Source organism: Mauremys reevesii, linkage group 5, assembly GCF_016161935.1.
Source record: "Mauremys reevesii isolate NIE-2019 linkage group 5, ASM1616193v1, whole genome shotgun sequence".
NCBI classification, from domain to species: Eukaryota; Metazoa; Chordata; order Testudines; family Geoemydidae; genus Mauremys; species Mauremys reevesii.
Genome location: NC_052627.1, coordinates 131,187,600 through 131,212,845, shown reverse-complemented (window position 1 = coordinate 131,212,845; position 25,246 = coordinate 131,187,600). Strand labels below are relative to the sequence as shown.

Here is a 25,246-nt window from a genome sequence, read left to right as displayed (position 1 = left end):
AGCTGGTGGAGTGAATGGAAGTGAAAGTGCTGAAACAGTGTCCCTACCGAGGAGAGGTGAGCAAGGAACTGTGGATGCTGGGGTGCCAGGGAGGAGGTTTTCTGCCCGCTCTCCTTAGCACCTGCCTGCTTAGGGTCTGCGGCTTTGACGTTACCGCCAGTAAGTTGGGGAACGTTTCCACTTGGATGTGGTCTTGGCAGAGGCAGTGTTAGCTCTCCTCTTCCCACGTCCTCTAGGGGACAGGTTCCTTCCCTTCAGGGGCGGGGGTGGGGGAGGGAGGTCTGTAGGAAGCTGCCTGTGGCCACAGGGCAGCAGCAGAAGTTTGCAAGCCCAGGTGTGAAGTGCCACTGAGGGACGTCTCCATGAGGATGAGCTTCAGTTGAGGGGCCTGGGCTTTCCTAGTCCTGGCCTCAAGAGATTTTGGCACATGAGTTTTGCCGCAAGCCCCAACCACTGGCCAAATTGTGCGCGTCCCTCAGAAAGTGGAATGGCCTCGCAGTGTTTAATGCCAGATGCCCCCGGCATTCTGAGGAAAACAAATGAACCAGCAAATACTGAACTGTGCCTGTATTTGCATCTTAAAGTTAGGCACATCTGGGCTGCCTGTCCACACCCTCACCCACTACTTACCACGGCGTGGGGCAGCCACTTACAGGTAGGAGGTGGTGACGGCTGTTTTCCCCTCTCCCTGCCCCCGGTTGGGAGGGGACAAGCTTGCAAGCTCTGAGTCCGGGAAAGAAACTGAGCAGTGCGTCCCACTGGGTAGACAGAAAAATTAACCTAAATAATCTATTGTCTATTGCCCCAGCCTGTTCCAAACACATTACACAAGGCCAATTTCACTCTCTTCCTGGAAGTTGGCTTTATTAGCAAACCAATAACCAGATACCAAGCTTCCCAGGGCAGTTTCCGTTTCCCAGGGTTGGCTGTTTCTCAGGTTCCCCGGTAGGATCGCTGTGTCCCAGGTCGCGCCAATAATGGGCTCTGTGGATGCTGAGTCCCTGTGAAACTCAGGCCTTCATAGCTCACACTGGGCACCCCCAAAATCAGAGGCATTCAGAATTAAAGGCTGCTTTTGCTATTTTGGTTCTGAGCATCTTGGCTAATGTCACATAGCAAGCCCATGACAGGAAGAGAACCAGGTGTCCTGCCCCATTGCATTCTTCTCTAAACATACTCCCCTAGCGAGGAGTAGAATCCAGAGCCCCAACCACTCAATCTACTCTCCAGCAGCTCTGCCTTGCCATTTTCTGAGCTGCGGGACAGAGGGTTCCTGCTGCCCTGACCTCTCGGGGCAGACCGGCCGCAGGAGCACATGCCAGCATGCAGCGGTCACACACAATGAAGCAACAAAGGACAGCACAGCAAAGACACATTAGTGCCCTAGCTGTTCTGCCATCCCACCCCGCCTCCACCTGGCCATACCATCAGGTCACTAACGTGAGGGGAGGATTGAAATTGGAAAGGAGGTGACGGGAACCACCACCCCATGCACGGGGCTTGGGCCTTCCCCCACGCAGAATACAGCATGGGCTGTTTGTGCTCCAGGAAATCACCCCCATGTGCAGTGAGGGGCAGATGCTGTGTCTCCCCCTCTGCTGGAGGGGGAATGGTCGGGCCTCCACCCGCAGCTGCTCTGAGGGGAAGTGTGTGCACAAGGCTTGTGTTGTGCAAACCTTGCCCCGTGTAAACACACTCAGAGTCAACCTATGATCCTGCTCTTGTAAAATGCAGCCAATTAACACCACAGTGACCATGGGTGTAAAGCTGTGGCCTCCTTTTAAGGGTCTACTATTGCCCAAGATCTAAGTCAAGCTGAGCCAGTGTTCGGGTGATGATGTGCTAATTTCCGAGCTCCTTGATGCCTGCACAGTGTTTGTCATGGCTTCGCCACACATAATGTTGTTCTGTTATTGATCTTAATTTGTTCTGTGGCATTTAATAGTTTATGGTGTTACTTGTCACATGCATGAACACTCTTCCTATCACTGGTCCATCTGTAGTGGACCTATATGTGGATGCCTTGCCCTGATGTTAACAGCTGCAATGAACAAGCGTTATTACAATTACCCGTGCTCCTACACAATGCTGCATTCTTGAAAGGCCAAAGTTTATGGAGCCAGGTGTAGACACTGAGGGGTGCATAACATCTGCACAGAGACAGGCAAATTCTCTGTGCTGACCGTGCCCTTAGCTTCTTACGGAGTGGCCTCCTGTTTATGTACTAAAAATGGAGTAGGCCTCGACTGTGTGCCACTGTATACCTTCCATCTTGTACAAGTCCCCAGTTTACACAATGGTATGGAACAGGGGCTTAGTCACATCAGACCCTGAATCAGGGAGAAAGTTCCCTAAATATGTAGCATTCTATTAGTTACATGCTGGTACCTGGTTCAAAGGGGATTTGTTTGCTTGCTTTATTATCCTCTTGTCTGTTTATTGTGCTGTTACTATGTCTTAATTAATGACAGTTAAGGACTATTTTGTTCTATGTCTGTACAAGTCCTAGCGCAATGGGATCCTGGTCTGTGACTGGGACTATGAGGCAGTGCTGCAATACAAATAATCACATGCCAATCTACAGAAATACTTTTGTACCGTAGCCATTCCCACTGGCTTAAGAGATTAGTCACTGAAAATGGAAGTATGTGAACTTGACATCTGCAGTTTAACTCAGTCCCTTCATCTCCTGCAGTGAGTGTGCTTTCTGCTCAATACACGCTCAATGGTCCACATAATAGGGTTATGAAGATGGGTCTATGGGAGGGTTTGACTTCCTCTACCATGGGCTGCTATTGCAGGAAGGAGGTTTGCTGGGAAGAGATGGGGTCCATCTGACCAAGAAGGAGAAGAACATCTTCATGTGCCGACTCACCAACCTTATGAGAAGAGCTTAAAACTAAGTTCAGAGGGGGCGGGTGAAAAAAGCCACCAGGTAAAAAAAGGTGACCTTAATAGAGGACTAGATGTTTGGGGAAAAGCAGATGTGGAAAATTGTAGTAGCATTATAGGAGTAACAAAAGGGAAATCCATGGGGGTATCTGCTTAACATCTTAGATGTCTATACACAAATGGAAGGAGTAATAATAAAGAGGACTAAACAGTAAAATCTGGGAGTTTTAGTACATAAGTCATAATTGAGCTTAACTGGCATCACAGATACTTGATAGGCTAAATCTCAGGACTAGAATATTGGTATAGAGGGCTATAGCTTGGTCAGGAAGGACAGGCAGGGGGAAAAAAAGAGAGGACGTCTTGCATTGTACACTTGTTCTGAGGTCCAGAAGGAGGTGAGAAGCAGACCAGTTGAAAGTCTCTGAGTAAAGATAAAAGAAGGAAAAAACAGGGGGGATGTCCTGGTAGGGTTCTATTACAGACCACCCAATCAGGAAGAGGAGGGAGATGAAGCGTTTCTAGAACAAAAACCAGAAATATTCAAAACACAAATCCTGATGATAATAATGGGGGATTTTACCTACCTAGATAGCTGTTAAAAAAGAAATATGGCAAAAAACAAAATTATCCAGTAAATTCCTGGAATGTACTGGGGACAATGCTTTGTTTCAGAAAATGGAGGTAGTAACCTGAAGGACAACCATTTTAGACTTTATTTTGACCAACAGGGAGGAGCTGGTTGTGAATGTGAAGGTGGAAGGTGATTTGGGTGAAAGTGATTACGAATGATAGATTTCATGATTCTAAGGAAAGGAAGGAGTGAGAATGACAGAAGGAGGACTACAAAAAGCACACTTCAATATACTCAGAGAATTGGTAGGTAGCCACCCATAAGGAAAATATCTAAGGCATAAAGGAGTTCAGGAAAGCTGGCAGTTTCTCATGGAGACAATATTAAAGGCACAACTGCCAATACAAAGGAAAGATAGGAAGAATAGTAAGTTTTTTAATGACCTGAAAATCAAAAAGAAATCCTACAAAATGTGAAACGGAAGAATTACTAAGGAGGAGTACAAAAGAATAGCAGATACGTGTAAGGATAAAATCAGAAAGGGTAAGGCACAAAAACAGTTATACATAGCAAAGGACAAATGTAATTGGAATTATTTTTCCATATGGTTTACTGCAAAGAGTGTCATCACTCTGAATGCTTTAAAGGCAACATAACTTCCAAAATCAAGAGTTGGCTCTACATATGACACCACACTGTATCAAACACAATAAAAATTAATGTAGTTGATTTGTCTGGCAGGACATGGAAATTAAGTATAAATTTCAATTCATTGTAAAAGAATATAAAATCAATATTTGTAATACAGTTCAATAAGGTTTCATCAGGCTTTTTGATCAACCAAATTAAAAAGCAGAGGAAACCAACCAACCACACTCAAGGGTCACTGTGCATTCTCCAATGCAGTTTCTTCTCTTTCTTTGTTTGGTGCTTTTATTTATATAAATTCAACCAGGAGCAGATTTTCAGGTAAAACCAATACTGGAAAGTGTGGTAAACTGAGAGAGGACCAAACCAAAATTCAAAGTGATGTTGAGAGAATGAGAAATTCTACACTGGAGCAAATGTAGCCATCTATTGAACTGCTTACATGTATGGGTCCAGATATTGAAATGTATTTAGGTTCCTAAAAGCTACTGATTTCAGTGTGAGTTAGGAGCCTAAATACCTTTGAGGATCTTGTCCATGTAATTACAGCACATACCTGGTCAGCAGCAGATTGTGAGGTATGCTACAGTCACACTGATGTCATAATAGTGCTTGCATAATCTGAACTGGCTATCCTGGCCATGACAGACTGAGAGGCCAACTGCCTACCAGGACAGGAGCTCTTTGGAGAAAGGACTGGAGGAAGTGGTGAAAAAAGACTAAAACATGAATAATCTTGTGAGTGAACAGGAGGTAACTGAGAGAGGTAAGGGTCAGCATTGTATTTTCTAGATCCAGTCTATTCACACACACATTCAGAAAGCCTAGGCATACAGATAGATTAGTTGTAATGTTCTCCATTTGTATGACCAGAACCTCAGCTGCTGTAAACCAGTGTTGCTCTGTTGTCTTCCTTGTAGCTGTGTTGATTTACACCAGTTGAGGACTTGGCCTACAGCCTCTGGACCTGGAAACTTTCCTGAGAATCTGAGTTTCTATTGAATGTTATGGGGGAGGTCTGACTAAGCAAAACTCTTAAAGCATGTGCTTAACTTTAGGTCTCTTTGTTGGCTTAGAGTTAAGCATGTGATTAGGATGCTGAATCAGGGTGTAGGTGCCTTAATATGGATTTAGGTGCTTAAGTTTAGGCACCCAGTTTTGAAAATTTGGGCCATAAAGTATTATTCTGTATGCTATCAAACCTCATCAATTGATAGTAAAGAGGGAAAGGAAGATTATTTTACATGGGGATCTACTTGAAAGGAGCAAATTTTCTTCATTATGATTTCCTCCCAAACACACTGGGTCCTTCAGCACACAAACCTGGTCATCAGGCGGAAGGAAGAGGATTTACATGATTCCCAGGTCGTCTTCTCCTCACAGTGTTTGGGCACCTGCAGAATCTTTACTGGATAGTGAATTAAAGAGGCCAGCACCAATTCTACTATCAGTGGTAACCAGCCAAATCCTTTTATTAAATTTCAGGTGTTTATAATGAGGTTGTTTCCCTCCTGGCACACATGGATGACCAAGATAAGGACAGAATTGCCCTCAGGATTGCCTCTATAGCTAAGACCAAGCTGGCTAGTGTTGTGAGAGTTCTGCTGGAGAAATTGCAACAGGATAAGGTAGGGCAGTTTCATGAAATTAAATCTGCTTTCCATGTGTCCACACCAAATTCTGCCTGACTTCCTGGGGGAATGCATGGGAGTGATTCAGTATAGAACTTGGCCTGGTGCACCAGTAGCGTAATCAGTATTCACCCTTCTATCCTCATCATGCAAAATGCTGTTATTACAGATCAGGCTGATATAATGCTCTATAAAAAGAGCATTGTCCGTTTTCACACAGTGGAGTACATGGGTTGTATATATAGTAAAAGTACACTATAGGACCTGCAGTAATCTCTTCCAATAATACTTTGCCCTTCTTTAGCATCTTCATCCAAAAATCTCAAAGCACTTACCTAACACTAGTGAATTAAGACTCACAGCACCCTTGTGAGAATGGTAAGCATGATCCCCATTTACAGATGATTTGTGTCACAGGGAATTCAGTTACTTGCTCAACACCACTTAGCAAGTTAGTAAAAGAATGTGAATAAAACCCAAGTGAACTGACTCCCTGCTCTTATTCCTAACCAACACTTATGTCATCATAAGAAAGATTGAGATTATAGCACTGAAGGGACCTTATCTATATATTTTCCGGGGGGGGGGCGGATTCTGCAACAAAAAAATAAAAATGATGCGCACAGTATTTTAACATTTCTGCAAATATACAATATAATTGCACCATTTCAAATTATTTATTTCAAAATCCCTGTCAGCAAGTATGTCTGTATCAATAGACAACAAAAAGGATTGAGGAAATCTTTTTTGACAAATAGATTCCTTACTATGCATACAGAACTCTGAGTAACAATTCACTTCAACTCACTACAGAGCCATATTTCTTGCACCCCTCATGGCTTGGTGGAGTCAGGGGTAATGGAGGAGCTGAGGGAGAGGGAGGTGAATTGCTGGGAAGGAGCCTGGGTGTGAACTTGGAGGGTTGCTGGGTATGGATGGGAAAGGTGTGGAACAGTTTTTTTGGGAGGGGCGGGGAGGAATTGTTAGGGAGCTCTCCCCATGCAGACCCTGGCTGACTCCTAACCTCTCCCATTCAGTAAGGCATCTGCCCCTGCCTCCATGTGTTCCTGCACCCCCACTCAGATACCCACTCCCCCCATCCCAATGTGGCTCTATGCCCCACCCAACCATCCCCTGTCCCTGTGTAGCTCTGCACCTCCTCCCCCATCACTATGTGGTTCTGAACCTCCCTCCCCCCTGTAACACTGGGTCTCCACTCCCATTCAGCCCCTGCCCCAGTCTGTCCTCCCCCACTAACCCTTATGAGCAGAACCGAACTGCTTGTCTTGGCCTCCTAGTACTTTAATTATTTGAATTACTTGATTAATGATGAATCTCTTTTGGTTTTAAAGAATAAAATTATTGCCTAATCCAGAGCTACTTGTATTACATAGTGCTTATGTATTCATAAATTATCAGTGACAATTTTCAATTAAACAAATCCTCCTGACATTTAAAAATGAATGGAAGGAGCTTCTCTGAGTGGAGCTGTGTGTTCTGATTGCAGTTTGCAGAAGCCTCCTTTTCAAGCAGCACCAATGGAATGTTTAGCCAATCGAGAGATCTGATTGGCTCTGAACATTCAAAGGGTTTTATGACCTTGGCATGCAGGTCACCTAGATATAGAGACTCCCAGGAGACAGAGATGGAAAAGATCTATTGGATCATCCAGTCCATGTCCCTGTGAATGCAGAACCATTCCAAATGGCCATTTCCCACTGGTTTGGCCAAACTAATTTTAAAAGCCCCTAATGACTGAACTTCCGCTATTTTCCTAGGAAGACTATGTCATAACCTTATAGACCCGTCTCACAGGTGAGGCATTTTTCCTGTTATTAAAGTCTAAATTGTATGTCTTTTTTTAGTTTAATCCCATTACTCCTACTTTTACCTAAATGCAGTGATGAGCTGCCAAAATATTAACAACCGGTTCCCTCCTCCTCACCTCATGAGGGGGTCGTGCCCCCCCGGGGGTCATGCCCCATCCAACCCCCCATGTTCCTTGACACCCCCCTGGGACCCCTGACCCATCCCTGTCCTCTGACTGCCCCTTGCAGCCCCATCCAATCTCTCCTCTTATTCTTGATGGCCCCCTGGGACCCCTGCCCCATCCAACTACCCCTTCTCTCTGTCCCTGACTGCCCCTGCCACCTCATCCAACCCCTGCTCCTTCCTGACTGCCCCCCGGGACCCTTGTCCCCATTCAATCCCCCTGTTCTCTGCCCTCTGACCACCCTGACCCCCCCACAACACACCGAACACTGCCTGCCTGCCCCCTTACCACACTGCCTGGGTCCGGGTCCGCTCTGCCGGGACCTCGACCAGTGCCGTAGGGCCCGACTCCCCGGGCCGGAGCCGCTCGGCCGGCACCGGGGCCGGAGCTGCGGGGCCCGACTTGCCGGGCCGGAGCCGCTCGGCCGGCACCGGGGCCGGAGCCACGGGGCCCGACTTGCCGGGCCGGAGCCGCTCAGCCAGCACCGGGGCCAGAGCCGTGGGGCCCGACTTGCCGGGCCGGGCCGGAGCCGCTCAGCCGGCGCCGCTGGGCCCGACTCCCCATTTGATTCGCGGGAAGCAGGGGAAGGGGAGGAGAAGGAGGGTGGAGCATTCAGGGGAGAGAGTGAGGTGAGTTGGGGCCGGGCCGGGTGGACAGCTGCCCTAGCCTTTGTTAAATTTAAAGCTTTTAGAACCGTTTGTCCTGGAACAACCGGTTCTTTCAGTCTGTCTTCAGAAGTAGAGGTCTGCTCAGGCCCAGTTTTGAAGCCCAACCCGAACTGGCCCCAAGCCCACTCACCTCACCTTGAGAGGGTTGAATCATTTTCCATCCTGGTCCCAACCCTTCCCCCCAAGCCAGATATTGCCACTGCATCCTGCTCATGGAGCCGGCGCAGCGGCAACGATGTGCATCAATGGCTTCATCCTCTGACACTGCCCCCTGTTGTGCCGATCCCATGGGCTAAAGGAGGAGAGCCGACCTGACCTGAGCCCAAAAGCCAGTTGTTTTTTCATCCAACCTGACCCTGATGCCTGTAGTCAGGTCCCATAGGATTTGGGTCAGGTTGCAGGGCTCTATTCAGAAGTCAGTTCTGCCACCCCCCTGCATTCTTTTTTTGCTCTCCCATGAATTACTTCCAGTTTGTTGCTCTCTCTGGGAATGTGGTGCTAGAAAATGCAATAATCCAGATGCAGTCACACCTTAGATGAACAGAGAGGAACTGTCATCTTCCTGCTTTGTGCCATGATCCCTGTGTGGAAAAGACCCAACCCACATGGCTCTTTGTGGTAGCCGTCACCCCTTGCATATACACGTTGACTTGGTTTTTCACTGTCACCCCCAGGGCACTTGTTGCTTCCCACTTTTCTCCCTCCCATTATGTCAGTTACTTCTACCTCCTTTCCAGATGTGCTAGTTTGCAGTTTTCTGAAAGGAATCTTGTTCTCTGCTCAGGTTTTTAATTTCTCTGTGTCCCTCTTTATTTTTTTTCTGTCCCAGCTGATACTAAACTCCCCCATATTTAGTATCATCTGTGAATTTCTACACTGAAGGGCCTCATAAAAGACACCTTTAACTGTGCGACTGTCAATGTAGATCTAACTGCTGAGCTAATTTCTGCTAGGAGCTGTTGAGGACTTACTGCGGGAGTTGGGTATTTTGTAATTACACATTTCCCAATTCTGTCTGGAATGACTAGAGCAAGGGCAAGGGGCTCCTTTTTATTGTTTGTTTTCAATAAATGAAACTCGAGAAGGGGGCAGTGAAGGAGGCTTCTTCTGGCTTTTTTCTCTGCAGGAAGATTAAAATATGTCAATTGTTTGGCTGCTTCTGAAGTGCTGCTAATATGGTGATTATGGAGGGCATGGCATGTTTTACACCAATTAAGTCAATGGAGTAGTTGTGTGAGCATGCTGGCTGAGGAGTCAGTGTGGCCTAGGGGATAGGACTCTGGATAATGACTCAGGAGATATGGATTCTCTTCCTGGCCACAGACCTGCTCTGTTATGATAAGACTTAGGCTAATAATTTCATGTTTGGATTGGAAGCTCTTTAGGGCAGGGGCTTATTTGTCAAATTACTGTGTGGTCATCAAGAAAAACTTTTCCGAATTTTTTTTTCTCTTTTCTGGTTTGTCCCCAGCAAAACAGAGTAGCCATCTACTATATCCTGGAGGAGGTATTACAGCAGGACACCGGGGGCCTAGAGATAAGGCTAGTGAAAAACATTGTAAGCCTAGCCTCAGACCAGATGAGAGAGACTCAGGTAAGTTAGTTCTCCTGAGCTACTAATCAAAGGATCCAAAGCTTTAACTAATTAAAACTCTCTTTTGGCGGGGGGGGGTAAACTATATACTGAAATGAAAATGTATTCTTCTGTTAGAGGCCCACACCTTCCTCCAGACCAAAGCCCAGGTCCTAGACAGCACTTGTGCACATGCATAAGATGGGAAAACTCACATGTGAAAGTTACACATGTGCTTAAGTGCTTTGCAGGATCAGGACCCGAGACACATGATCTCAGACACGGAGACAGGCCTGTGGTTTCTTAAGGAGCACGTCTTTCCCAAAGTCTACTAGGGATTTCATTATTGATACTGATGTTATGTGGGAGGCGCTCTGATACTATAGGGATAAGTGGCAGTATAAAGCTCTAAGACAGACAGAATCTGAGCTATCTCCAAAAGCAGCAGCATTGGATTTAGAATCTAGTTTGGCAGCAGGAAAACCCATGGAAAAATCTCTCTCTTGTTCCAAAGGAAGTCAGCCTCCTTTTGGGGGACAGTTTATTCCAGGAAAGCTCTCTGAATATCTTGAAGCTGTCTGTGTCTCACTACCTCCTCAGGGCAGGGCAGGGCAAAATATCACATGACTAAGGTGACCAGTCATCCACCCACAAGGAGCTAATAATGAATAGTCTAACTAAGCAGCTTGCAAGCAACTCGAAGGCTGAAAATTGTTTAGCCAAACGACTCAATGAATATTTATGACTAATGACTGTATCCGCAGAAAGTTGGGTGAGTTCATTCGGAACTTATGCACAGAAATAAGATCTTGACTCATATAAACAACTCTGGCTAGTGCAACCGGCTTCAGTTACTTCAGTCTTTCTCTTTTTTTTGTTTTGTTTTGTTTTTTTTGTAGGAAGCAACAACTGAAGTAAAAGTGGCAGCTAGCAACACGTTAGTGACTCTGGCAAGCTGCTATTTTGATCATGTCATGTATGAGCTACACTGTCATCTGAAACCACCGAAGCTGCCTGAAGAGTTTATTTTAGTTACGCTGGCCAACCTGTCATCAGCCTATGGTATGGTAACTTCCATCTTTTGTTTCAAAGTTATCGTCTTTCATTTAAGGACAGGGGATTACTCTCTCTACCTAAAAATGTTGCAGCTAAACAGAGCTCTGCTTGAGTGTGTGCGTGCGTGTGTGGAGAGACAAAGGATTCACTGCTCTTGCTAGTTCTGGCTTCCAGATCATGAGCTGTCCAGATGGCAGTGGAAGCTCTAACTTCTGCCCCCAACTGAAGTTCCTTAAGGATGGGAATGAGTGGAAGATCAGGTCTAGTGGAGCTCTTCTCCACCCCACTTCCCATCCGACCCCAGTGCTCTCCCCTTATGCTGGGAGTGAGTTGAGCATCGGGCACAGCTGTGCACTGGTGCAGGATTCCTCTCTTCAGGGTGAATCCCCCACTGGCTTTCAATGGCTCCTTTAAAGCCAGTCTGCTCTGCTTACGCAGCGCAAAATGACCCAGGAGCCCATAGTATCCTGCCCCTCAGTGTTTCTAAGTGTGTTCTAAGAAGGCAGAGAGCAGCCGATTATCTATCTTCCTTCTCTTCTGCAGCACGTAAGTGTATCCCTTTTGTGAGAGTGACCCTGAACACCATGTTCTCCATGCTGGAGTTCGTCAAGGACGGCAGGCTGAGACAAGCATTTTGCGGTGGTAAGTGCCAGCAGGTGCCCCAAATGGATATTTAGGGAGTCTTGGTACAGATTGGAGTGACTGACCAAGTTTGCAAACATGCCCTGAACTGTGCTCCCTGCCCTGGATTGCACCAGGTGGTGCGTTCCTTGGCTCCCGCAGCACTCAGTGAAGTTGAGAGTGCTCTGTACTTTGCAGGAGGCACTGAGCATTTGTAAGTTCAAGCCCTTTATGACTCATGGATATAATTTAAAATAAACAGACACAAAGGCTGAAGCTGCCCATCTGCCGGCAGTCTCCTGGGGGAGGAGGTGAAGGAACAGATTTCAATACTGTACATTTAAAAATCCCATTTCCCACTCCTTCACCCATTCTCTCCTCTTAGTTTCTTTATCATCATCTCCTTTCACCCTCTTTCTCTGTCTTCTCTTCCTCTCCACTTCTCTCTTCCTTTGCTTTTCAGGTGATGCTCAGTAAGGGGTTAATCCTGTGCCTTTGAGGTAAATGGGAATTTTGCCATCGACTTCATAGACAACAGGATTGGGCCCTAATTCTTCTTAGCAAGGACACTAGATACACCTACCTTTAGGGCAAAGTGCTCCCACTACCTTCAAATCCCAGTAAAGCCAATGGCAGTTAGGGGCACTGAACATCTTTCAGACAAACTGTAACTCGAGATAAAATCATCCAGTGTTAGAGTTAAATAAACAATAACTGCAGAGGACACGAGTCGTTCAGAGGAGAGCTTGCTGAAATATTTTGATTTTTAATTATATTTTCCATAATTTTCCCCCCAAATTTGATGAAAAACAAATGTGAAAAATGTCAGTGACAAGTCTGATCAGGAAGTGTGCATCCAGTGTTTCTGAGTATCTAAAGAGGTGGCTGGATTTTTTTGATTTTTGAAAAATAGAAATGATTTTTAAACTTTGCAATTTTGATAGTAAAAATCACCATCAGTAAAGATTTGTAATTTAATTTAAACTGTTTTTTTCAAGCAGCTCTAATTAAGAGGTAACAAGGAAGGGAGAAAAAATTGTCTTCAGATGCTGGTAATTGAAAAAAGATTGAGAGATCTGCAAATTAAAAAGCCTTTTGAGAAACAAGACACGGAATGGGGGGAAGAGAAATAGCTCAAAATTGATGTTGGATTTCAGCGTCTAGTCCTGAACAGAGCAGTAGCTGCCATGGAATTGTAGTAAACTTTTGGCCTGGGTGTCTTCATGGATAAAGCAACTTCTCCTCGTTACTAATGTGTCCTTTTCACATTGCCTGTCTTCTCTCCGTCCATGCAGTTCTGGAGCAATGGTCAAGGGCAGTACGTCTCTTTTTGGCTAACTGGGAAAAGTGCTCATTCCCCAAAGTGGGCCAATTGCGACTCTGCAATCATTTTCTTCCCGTCTACACTCATGTGACCAGCAACTGGCTGACCTGTGAGGAGCCGGAGGTGAGAATTGCTGGTTCTCTAAACCTTTAGCAGAAATTGTAACGTTAAATTCTATGTGTCTGACACTCATTGTGATGATGGCATTTAGTGGTAGGTCCTTTTGGATGGAACAGAGTGTCATGTAAAACATCTAAAACCCAAACATTTATAATGTCACCACATCATGGAAATTCTGTCAGTACGCAGTGTACATGGATTCTAGTTTTATGCACCTAACGTGCAGATAAACATGGGATAGTGGTTTAAATTAATTCCTCCATTCAGCCCCAGTGGAGTTCCAGCAGGGATGAGTTGGCCTAGAATGCATACTAATCTGGGGAATATTTTACCTGGTATAGTTGTGAGGTGCATTAGGATATAATCCTGAAACCAACCCTACGAGTCCCGGTTCTTTACCAGGAAATATTGAGATAGGCCCATTCCTAGAGTGGAACAAAGGGAAGTTGCAGGCATTGGAAGTAGAAAAGGTGTGCCCATTGGATGATACTGAATGAATTAGTAGGAACATAAATTCTGTGTCTCATCTATGCAGCTCAAGCAGGCTATCATCAAAGCCCTTGGTCCCATGATGAGCCTCCTGCTACACAAAGAGGAGTATCAAGATCAGATATTTGAACACCTCTCATGGCTCCTTGAGCAATATAATGAAAACACTGATGTTTTTCACGTCACCAAGGTGAGGTACCACTCCTTAAGGTAACTGTCTATGTGTGTGCATGTATGAACTGCACAAGGAATTTGCTGCCAGTGGGGTTTCCTGGTTGAGACAGTGACTTGTTAGAAAATAAATATCCACACGAGTTCTGGGTTTATACACATGGTGAGCCAGGCAAGAAGATTTGTAGGTAAATGCCTCTTATGAAAAGCATCCTCTGTTTCCTGGGGAGGATGATAAGGAAATAAAAAACAAAACACCTGCCCCCCTCCCCAACAAGATCCTCCCTCATGATTTCCCAGTACATCCTGTCAACTCTGCGTCTCTCTTTTAGTTCATAAGCTCCTCAGAGCATGGTCTGCCATATGTTGTCTCTGGTCAGTACCAAGCCAATGGTCAATGGCTGAAAATTAATACTAAGGAGGCTTGAGGGTGATTGCTTTGGATTATGTAACTAGATGGATCTAAAAGCATTGCCTGTCTATTTCACCTCCCGTTCTATGCAGTGTTGTTGTAGCCATGTTGGTCCCAACAGCGCCAAGGTGGGTGAGATAATCTAATTAAAGATATTGTCTCACTCCCCTTCTCTCTTTATTTCATCTACCCTGAGTACCACATGAGCAAGAATTAACGGGCCATATTCTGTCTTCAGTGCGGCTACACTGTTGTAAATGAACTCACGAGACAGCTATAACTTCTTGGTAGTGATATTTACTCACCATCTCTGTTGGTTGAAGCTTTCTGGTACAGTATGTGGTCACTTTTGGGGTTGAAATACCCATGATTTGGAGGGAACCAACGCATGATGGACTTGTTTGATAGCATCAGAGCACTACAGAACTGCTTCAATATAGTAAAATCTGTAGATGGCATCAGAGACATTCTGGAAGCTTGAAGCAGCAAAGGAGAATTCGATTGTCACCTTTTTATCAATAACCTGGCAGAGGACATAAAAACATCTCTGATAAAGTTGGGAGATGAGATAAAAATTGGGAAGTGGTAAAAAATGGCGAGGACAGATTCACAGAGATCTAGATCACTTGGTAAACTGGGTGCAAACAAAGGTGCATTTAAATATGGCTGAATGTAAATGTGAGCATCTAGGCACAAAGAATTTAGGCCATACATACATGATGGGGGATGCTGTCCTGGGAAGCAGTGACTCTGAAAAAGATTGTTCATCATGATCACCACAATCAGCTGAACATGAGCTCATGCTGTGGCCAAAAAAGCTGAAAAGCATAAAAAGGGGAATCTCTAGGAGGAGTACAGTGGTTATTTTACCTCTAAATCTGGCACTTGTGTGACTACTGTTGGAATACGGTGTCCAGTTCTAGTGCCCACAACTCAAAAAGGGTGTTGATAAATTGGAGAGGAGATTGAGAGAAGAGCCACAGTGATTAATGGATTAGAAAACATGCCTTACAGTGGTAGAATCAAGGAACTCAATCTATTTAGTTTAACAAACAGAAAGTAAAAGGGTGTGTGATTGGGTTTAGCTACCCAACATTGGTTCAACACGGGATAATCATACTTTATGGGTTAAGGAGGCCATGGCCCCTCATCTCTGCTGGGCATGCTTCAGCTGGAACCAGGATATTAAAGAGAGCCACTCAGCTCAGTCTGGGATGGCTGCCGAAGAGAGCAGAGGTGCATTCAGGAGCAGTGCCAGGGTTTTTGGCACCCTAGGCGCAGGGCCGGCTCTACCCATTTTGCCGCCGGTCCCGCGGCTCCGTGGACCTCCCCCAGGCGTTCCGGCGGAGGGTCCCGCCCCCCGCGCCCGTGGGCCGGCCGCAGGCGTGCCTGCGGATGCTCCACGAGAGCCGCTGGACCAGCGGACCCTCCACAGGCACATCTGCAGGAGGTCCACCGGAACCACCTGCCGCCCTCCAGGCAAAATGCCGCCCCCCCCCCCAAATCCTGGCGCCCTAGGCGACTGCCTAGCTCGCCTAAATGGAAGCGCCGGCCCTGGGTGCATTGGAGGCTCCTGCAGAGAGACTGCCAGTGCTCCAGGATTCAGAGATCAGCCAGACTGTGGCTGCAACCGACCCCCAGCCGCCCAATGCCAGAGATGGAGGAGAGACCACAGAATTCCTGAGTGGAAAGTATCCTAGGTAGACTAAGCATTGATCCAGTTGAGGCACTGGGCTTTGACTTGGTGTGTTTTGGAAGGATCCCGCTGATTTGGTGGCAGATACCCCTGCGGCAAGACAGGGCCCTGGCCTGGGACCTGTGGAATACGTAGGACCCAGTGGAGAAGGGCTGGCCACTAGGCAACACTTCCCTCCTGCAAAAGGTGGTTCTAATGACTCTGGCCACTAGGCCGCATTGCTCTGCTGCCAAGGGTGGTTCCATTGACTTTGGCCACTAGGCCGCACTGCTATACCTAGAAGGGGAGCCCTACAGACTCAGGCTGTTTGGCCGTGGAACCTCACTGAAGGGCTGCTGCTGATCCCAACCATTAGGCTATGCTGCCATAGGAGTCAGGACTGCTGCGGTGGCTAAGGAGACTAGGCCAGCTGGGCCGCCCGAGATCTACTTCATTTCCTCCACAACCTGGTACCACCCTGACGGGGTGGACCTATCCTGTGACAGGTGACTTCATGACAGTCTATAATATCTTACATGAGGGAGTCATGTTTTATAACGGGCTCTTCAGTCTAGCAGAGAAAGGGGTAACTTGATCCAGTGGCTAGAAACTGAAGCAAGACACATTCAGACTGGAAATGTGGTGTCCATTTTTAATGGTGAGATAATTAACCATTACAACCATTTACCAAGGGCCGAGGCAGATTCTCCCTCACTGACAGTTTTTAAATAGAGATTGGGATGTTTTTCTAAAAGCTCTGCTCTGGGAATTATTCTGGGCAAGGTCTGTGGCCTGTGTTATACCGGAGGTCAGACTAGATGATGGCAATAATCCGTTCGCCTTGGAATCCATGAATCCCCTGAATCTGCTTCAGTCACTACATATTGCTCCTGTGTGTGCCACCATCTGACTTTCACCCTCTGTTGCAGAGTCTGAGCCAGCTCTTGGAGGTCTCTGGTGAATATAAGATCCCTCTCCCTGACGGGAAGTTTCAAGCCATCTGCAGTGCTCTGCACAACCAGGTGAGGGGTGGTTTTGCTTGGATCCCTTGAGCTTAGGCACAGCAGATCTGAAGCATATTAACAATCCAAATCTATGAAATGATAGTGCAGAGCCTGGGGACTGCCTCATGCCTTACTGATTTCTGCAGGCTCAAGAGTAAGCAGGTAGTGGTCTCACTTTCTTGGCTAATATCCAGCTCAGTTTGTAAAGCAATTTTACCATAAGCCGTTTATCAGGGGGAGTCAGAGTTGTACAGTAAACACTGTGGCTGTGTCTTGATTCGATGAGCTCTGCCGTTCAAAACACTCTAGCTTCTCTCATCTAATGTATTGGACATTGTGTTTGATTCTTGCTGTGCATTCAGTACCATCCACCTGGGGTTCAGACCTCTAGTTGGACAAGTAGGAAGTGGAAGCTTAGAAATTAATTGAACATTTTCTTTTCAATTGCTTCTGATTAGTTTTTCTTTGACCATTTCCCTTCTTCCCACAGATCTGTTCTCAAGCTAAGCCGCTCAGCATGGAAAATCACACAGAGCTGGTCCATTGTGTAGTTCAACTAGGTAAGGGGAAGAAACTCTGAGTTACACAGTAGTTTCCTTGTAACTTCCTTACCTTTGTAAGGTATGGTAACAATAAGAGTTCTGTCATCAGCGAGGACGTGATTTCTTGCCTTGCAGCCCGTTCTTCTCCTGATGATCTGATAGCCTTTCTGCACTCGCAGCTGGAGATTGAGAATGAGGCTGTTCGTGTGGCATCTCTGAATCTGCTCAGAGCTATTGTTGGTGCTGACTGTAAGTAACACAGGAGCAACTGTGCCAGTTGCCCTCTTGGCCGACATGCTGAGGGTTGAGTTGGGGACGTCCAGGGCAGGGCCGGCTTTAGGAAGTGCGGGGCCTGATTTGTGGGGTTTGTACTCACCGGGCGGTGCCCTGAGACTTCGGCTGCACTTCGGCGGCGGGTCCTTCACTCGCTCTGAGTCTTCGGTGGAACTTCAGCAGCGGGTCCTTCACGTGCTGCCGAAGACCCGGAGCGAGTGAAGGACCCGCCACTGAAGTGCCGCCGAAGACCCATAGCGCTGCCGGGTGAGTAAAAATTTAAAAGGTCACTGGGCGTGGGGTCCAGTTATGTGCAGGGCCCTGTCAGGCACGGGGCCCAATTCAGGAGAATCAGGGGAATTGGCCTAAAGCCAGCCCTGATCCAGAGCTAAAAGCATGAGCTACTATAGATTGAGCTAAAGAACCAAGGCTCTGTAGGCCCGGCAGGGCTGTAACAGACTCATCACCTCTGCAAATGGGGCACAGAATCTCTATAACACACAGTCACCAGTGGTCTGGATATCCACTAAGGGGCAAAATGCTGCCCTAAGTTACCCCCCTATGGCCACACAGAAATCAACAGTTTCAACTAAGAGCTGAATGTAGCCCAAGGTATTTTTCAACTTCAGATACAGAAGTTGACTTGGGGCTAATGCACATTAACGATAATCAAAAATAAAATAATACCCCTGACTCGATAATCGTCAGTATTAGACACTGTAGACTAGATTCTGAGTTCTGTTAGACTGTGTTAAACACAGATTGACCTCAGTCTATCTAATTCTTTTATACTATTTCCATCATGGCAGCATGATGGCACTATTTATAGAACTGGAATTACTTTCGATTTACACTAGTGTAACTCAGACCAGAGTCTGGTCCTATGTTTTCCCCATTGATTCTGTGTATGAGAGAAGCTTGGTATTACTCTTAAATAGGGCCTTTTGAAATCCGGGATTCATTCCAATGTGGAAAGTGAGTGTGTGGAACAAAGAAATACTGTACACCTCTCCTTATCTTTCAGTGCCCGAGACAAGACCAAAAAAGTGTCTGATTGTGAAGGCAGTGAAATCCACTTTCAGTGATCAGAATGCTATGGTAAGATTGTGTGGAGCAGTGAAATATTTCAATTTTTTTTCAATGATATGGGATGAATGGACATCTGGGTGGAGCTTTCATTCAGATCCAGAGGAGAGACTGCAGACTAGAGAAGGCATGTCATTATCCTGACTGTGTTAAATGGATCCATGTTTATAAGCCAAGGAGATCAAATCAAAAGCATAAGGACTCTCATATCCTATCTCCTATTTCAGTCAGAAGGGATAACAATAACTCATGTGTGTCATCTCTGCCCTTGCAGGTGAGGAAGGCAGTTCTTCATTTCATCCAGAGGCTGCTCAGCTTACAAAGTGTGGAGAACTGTGCAGCTTGGGATATGGTAGCACATGTTTTCACGGAGTTCAGCGTGTCCACCAGCAAACTAGTAAGGAGACTTCTTAACACTTAAGACTCGGTCCTACCATTCTTGCATGCTGACTGCTCCCCTTGCCTTCAGTGGGAGTTTTGACTCAAGGACAACTGGACTGAAGGATTAGAGCCAGAATCTGATCAGTTATATTGGTGTAAAGTCAAGGTAACTCCACTGACTTTAGTGGCGTCACTCTGGATTTATACTAGTGTAACAGATCAGACTCTCACACTGGGTATTTACATCTAACAGAGTCATCTAGGTTCCTCAACCCTCTGATGAGTCATTGAAAATTCTGAAAACACCATTTTTCAGTGAAATGTTCTTGTACAAGAAAGCACATCTCTTTGTTTTCAATAGACTCTCCAGAGAACATAATGGTGCCCAATTCGGTGGCTGTTGAAGCAAACATAAACTATCAGCAAAATACCGAGGTTATGCAGGTTGCATCCCAGACTGTCAAGAGCCTGGAAAAGCTTGCTGCATATTTCCCTCACTACATGCTCTAATCTACATGTACTAGTTTAAAAATGTCTTCAATCCGTATTTCTATCCATGGACACAGACAGAGGCTCCAGAAACTTTGTGCTCCATGATTGGATCCATGATCTGTATTAACATAAACAGTTCAACTTTACAGTAAGTTGTTGAAGATCTTAGCTCTGCCTGGCCCCTTTTCTTCAAAGTTGGAGCTTGTGGCAATACTCTCCAAGGGCCTTTTTTCCACACACACACGCACACACACCCCCATCTTAAGGAAGGCTGCTTTTTCTCCTCGAGCCAGTTTTGCTCTCCTTTACACTGAAATCAGTAGAGTCAATCAATATTTAGTCCAGTGTAAGTAAGAGCAGAATTAGGCCGTTGATAGAATCACACTCACTACACCCAGAATGACCAAGCTGGTTGGGGCATCAGAACAAACAGAGTGGATCCCCCTGGTTCTGCATATTGATTTCCACTGGGCAGAGTCTGAATGTTTTTCCTCAGAGATAAAAAGATGAAACAGTTTTTCAAATTTAAAGAAAATTAACCCTGTTGGGGAAACTCTTGTGTTCAGAGAATCATTCCCTTCACTTTAGGGTTTTCCTAAGCCTGGGATCTGACCCACCAGTTAAGAGTTTCCATTATTCTCTTCCCTTCAGATGTTTGTGCACTTCCAGTGCAATATAAAAGCAGGCATAGGTCAATGTTCATGATGGCTTTGTAAGAGAAGGACACTGATTCTCTAGCCAGTGTCTTGCTACTAGCTAATAAGTTCTATAGAGCTGTCTCACAGCAGGGTACAACACTTCTCACCCAGGCTATTCCGGAAGAAAACACGATCCAAACCCTGTGCACTGACATCCTGCAATGTCTGGACACCTCGGTCACTGGAATGACCCAAGTAAGTGACCTGTTGCTACTGCTTCTTGAAATAGGGACGTTCTTCCTTATCTTCCTTGTACCTCCCCACAAGGAAGCTTTTTGCACAGTCAGCATAATGGAGGAACAGCATGTCAGATTCATGTCAGGGATGTGACCCCTTCATCATGGAGTAAGTGGTTCACATTAGAGAAAAGATAGAAAGCAACTGAACTGGAAGGAATCATGTTGCAGAGATCTTCTCTTCATTCTTTCCACTGTCTGAGTGCAACTGCCCTGAGGTCCCCCAGGGGGCTAAGCTACAAGCTACATGAGAGGGAGGGATTCCGACAGCAGGATATTGGAGGTGGGGGGATGGAAATAGCTGCGTACTGAACAGTCTCGCTCTTCTCTGCAGGTGTTATGGCCAAGGCTTCTCGAATATGTGGTGCCAGTTCAGTACACTGGTACTTTGAAGACTCTCTGCAGATGCCTTAGGAGCTGGCTGAGAAAAAGCAGCAGGAAGGAGAAGAAGCTGCTTGCCTTGACTACGGTGGACCAGGTTTATAACAGAAACTCTTTCATTTATTCTCTCCAGGCACACTACGCAATGAACAGGTTCAGTCTGCTCCAGTTCTCTCATCTGCAATGAGAAGGCTAAAATGAGGATGGTCTTGTGATTACAACATGGCCATGGGATGGAGCTAGGAAATGTGGGTTCTGTTCCCAGCTTGCCACCAAAATTCTGATGTGACCTTGGGAAATCACCTGATCTTTCTCTCTCAGCTTCCCACTTGTGAAATGAAGGAGTAATTAATGGCAATCTCCTAGAGGTGCTGTGAGATGGAATTCATTCATGGCTGTAAAGCATTTTGAGAAGCTCAGACTGAAAGCACTATGGAAATGCAAATTATGATCAGCTGCATTCAACATTGGTGGGCACGTTGGAAATGGCTAGGTGAATAACATCAGCAGGACTCTCTGAAAGTCTGGCAGAATTCATGATATTCTCTTTCTTTCCCTAGTGAAACTCCCTACACCCCAGGGGCTGCTGGCACGACTCCTGGTGAGTAGACCATGAGAATAGGTTTTCTGTGGAATGTGAAGTGGGACAGTTAACTATAAAAATGGGTTTTCTAGCTAGATGCTTGTAGACAGGCTGAGGAATGTGTATGATTTGGATCTCTCTGTCTCTGCCCTCTCCTGAGACGCACTGTTCTGCATCCTCGTACTAGCTAGAATGCTTTCTTCTTCAGGAAGGCACTGCAGTAGAATCAACAACTCTGTTGTATGGTCTCCACAATGAGAGAGTCTGAACTATTCCCTCCTTCAGGACCACACTGGTATTGTGCTGACCAAACTTAGCCTGTTCTTCTCTCTCGCTGACAGGTAGTAGCCTCGTCCCCTTATGCAGGAGAAGGACACGGATGTGCTGCCTTGCAGTTACTACAGGCCCTGCACCAAAATATCCATGTAGCAGTGGGTGAGATGTGGGGAGTAAAGATCCCATCTCTGCTGCAGTACATTGAAGGTAAAGTGCTAGTTAGGAGGAGTGCGGTCCATGGAGCATAGAAGGGAAGCCAGAAAATGCAGCTTCGTATCGACACGTGTGTGCCATTCCTGTTGCAGTATGTGGGAACAGTGGGGAATTGAAATTGGGCTTCTAGGCCCTCACTTTTCCTTCATCTGGATAACTGTGAACCACTGGGCTAAATCTAGAGTTAAACCACTGAAGCCAATTCAATCCGGGCAGAATCAGGCCAGGAAGGTTTCAGCTGAATGGAAATTTTACAGCAGTTCCCCCCACACCTTTGCTAGGTTAATGTTTGGGAAGGTGAATTACACATGAAGTTGGAGGTTAGTGAAATATTTTGGGGTTCTATATATAGTCTGATTTTGCAAACTGAATGTTTCTGAAAATTAAACCCCATGTTTACTTTCAAGGGTGATTCAATTAAAAACCCAGAGTTTTTCTTTCTGTAAGGAAGCCTGAGCCATAAAAGCTAGGTTGGCCAAGTGGGTGCCCATGTAGACTCTAGGTATTATGGGCCTAATAATGTCTTTCAGCAATTTTACAGTGGTATGAATCTATTGACCTCCTCAGTCAGTGTAGCTGCATCTACACTATGGGGTTATGCCAGCAGAACTCCAATGACGTGGTTGTGCCAGTGTAGTCTCTGTGGAGTATGACAGACCCTACGTGGAGCCCAAACCCGATATGTTTCTGATGAAGGTCAGACCCCACAATGTTCAAGTGGGTTTGATAGTCAAAAAAAGATTTTAAAAATGAGCTGTATCTTCCCTAGTTGTTGCTGTACAGAGTCCCCAGTACTGCCTTGTGCCGACATTAAAGAAGGGTAGGTTAGAGCTGGACATTCAGAAACGGTGCCAGATTCTCAGCTGATGTAAATCAGTATAATTCCATTGACTTCAATGAAGCTACACCGATTTACATCAAGTTAGGATCAAGTCCAGAATCTTTTATTATGCAGGAAAAGTTTGTATTCACATTAAACCCAGTCTTCTGATGTGCTGAACAGTTTTCTGAGATGCTAAGTACCCTCAGCTCCCATTAAAGTCAAAAGGAATTGGGAGTGCTCAGCATCTCACTCCTGGTGGGTTGACTGACCCTGAATAGAAATGCCAGCAGGGTACATAACATGATACTTTCTGTGGGTCCAACAAAGAACGTTGGCGTAGGTCCCATTTAGCCTTGAAAGCGCAGGCATGTTACAGCTTGGCAGAGCAGGGGTTTTCGAAGGACTGATTGCAAAGGAGATTCCTGGGACGACTCTTCTTGCTAACCTAGCTGACATTATTGTTTTGCCTCCTGCTTCATAGGAAACACAGAGAATTCCCTGGACCACGTGCAGTGGGAGCACATGCTGCTTCAGGTACAAGATGGCTTTCAGCTGTATTGTCACAGCCCTCCCTCCCCCCTCCAAATGTATCAGCTGGGGAAAATATTAATGATAAACTATTCATTCTAAGCAGAGCTGGTCAAACCATTTCATTTGCAACTTTTGTTCAGTGAAAACTGGCCTTTTTTATTTTCATGGGACACTTTCAAATTTTTTTTTAACACAAAACAAAACAAAACCCAACCCAACTGGAAAATGTTCAGTTTTTTTTTTAACTGAAGTTGATTTTTTGGGGTTTTTTTTCATTTGCTTTCCTGTTTGTCTCCTTCCCCCTGCCTCCCCTCCCCCCGCCCCGGCTTTTTCAGTCACAAAGTGGAAGAGGGGAGGAAAGGCCTGGGGACGAGGGATAAAGGGAAGGAAAGGGGAAAACAAAGAACTGAATAATGGTCATTTTTATTTTGAAAAGCAAAATATTTTTGTTTCTTTCACTTTTCATGTGTGTGTTGAAAAATCAAGAAAACAAAAAACTCCCACTTGCTTTGTGAAATGGACTTACCATTGTTCAACCAGCGCTAGTTATAAATAACTCTGCGTTACCACTGGGAACAACACACAACATAACCAGAAAACCAGCATGCTCATGGTGCTAATGCACCACTGGGGGACATTGAAAGGATTCTTTTTTTCTCTTTGCCACTCAAAAGAAAATTTGCTGTGAGAAACCCCAAAAGGAAAAGAGACAAGACAGGGTTTGGTGACTGTATCTCAGGGAGAAGCCTTTCTGCTCAGAAAGAGCTCTTTGCAGCCTCATGTAAATCCAGACAAGGAACACTTTGATGGCGAGTGCTGAAAATGAAAGGAAGGGACCTAGTGACAAATACGCCCCAGAAGGTTTGCAGTTCCATTTGGGGTTGGATTACACTCTGGAGTTCCCCATTCCAGATCCAGCCTCCTTTGAAATTCTTTGGGCTAAAAAATCAACTAAGATTAGGTTTTCTTGTGAGGTTTCTGAGATTTCCTGGCTGCTGTTCAAAATTAGGGCCTGAAACAGCAAAGTGCTGAAAGTTACTAACCTCTGGCTGACTTCAATGGGAGATGAGGGTGTGACTCCTGGTCCTTTGGGTGTCCACTGAGTTAGGCTACAGGATTGGGGAAGGATAGCTCAGTGGTTTGAGCATGGCCTGCTAAACACAGGGTTGTGAGTTCAATCCTTGAGGGGGCCACTTAGGGGTCTGGGGCAAAAATTGGTCCTGCTAGTGAAGGCAGGGGGCTGGACTCAATGACCTTTCCAGGTCCCTTCCAGTTCTAGGAGATTGGTACATCTCCAATTATTACCTTTTATTCCCAGGATTCCCTGGATCTGATCTCTATATAATCAAAGGGTGTCATGTAAAGCCTTTACTGGATACCTGTGTCACACGGCTCATCATAAGCATTGCACAGTGATTGGATGGATAATATATAAGGTGCTATGGTTCTATACTGAAATTGATGCTTTTAAGGTCTGTGAGTTGGGGCTGCTCACCAGAAAGTGATAAACAAGTTTCTTTCAGGCAGGAGACGCTTATCTGCCTGTGAGTAATTATTCACAGTGGATGCTAATCAACAGAGGAAAATTCTAATCAAGTGATTGTGAAGTCTCCAGAGGAGATTTGATACAAGAAAAACAAGCAAACAATAGGGGGTACCCTGTTTTCAAATGAAGACAATGGATGCGTGGAACTATATCTGGAGGTCCAGAGGTATCTGGCCCCAGGTATCCTTCATCTATTGGACGAACTGACAGCTCCTTGTCTTATGAATGGAGGATGATCTTTGGTCTGGGTGTTTCATGCTGGGAGAGAGATTTGGGGGCGCTATCCTTTGTGAGACAGGGGAATATTTGGTTATCTAAGTTCAAGCTCTAGAAG

General features: G+C 45.7%; 2 protein-coding genes across 2 annotated transcripts in view; both read left to right on the top strand.

The window, feature by feature from the left end:
- The window catches only part of LOC120406881 (maestro heat-like repeat-containing protein family member 2A), a 282,231-nt gene that overhangs the window by 255,606 nt on the left and 1,379 nt on the right, over window positions 1-25,246 (top strand). Inside the window, exons 14-15 of the mRNA XM_039542055.1 lie at window positions 21,865-22,006; window positions 23,317-23,369. Coding sequence (XP_039397989.1) covers window positions 21,865-22,006; window positions 23,317-23,369 — 195 coding nt within the window. The remainder of the gene's footprint in view (window positions 1-21,864; window positions 22,007-23,316; window positions 23,370-25,246) is intronic.
- Window positions 4,743-19,682, top strand: LOC120407094 (maestro heat-like repeat-containing protein family member 2A). The gene is made up of 13 exons (XM_039542434.1): window positions 4,743-4,880; window positions 5,600-5,742; window positions 9,878-10,000; window positions 10,879-11,041; window positions 11,579-11,677; window positions 12,952-13,103; window positions 13,636-13,779; window positions 16,777-16,869; window positions 17,342-17,411; window positions 17,529-17,642; window positions 18,691-18,764; window positions 19,027-19,149; window positions 19,495-19,682. The coding sequence occupies exons 1-13, from the start codon at window positions 4,841-4,843 to the stop codon at window positions 19,510-19,512; spliced, it is 1,356 nt and encodes a 451-aa protein (XP_039398368.1). The 5' UTR covers window positions 4,743-4,840; the 3' UTR covers window positions 19,513-19,682.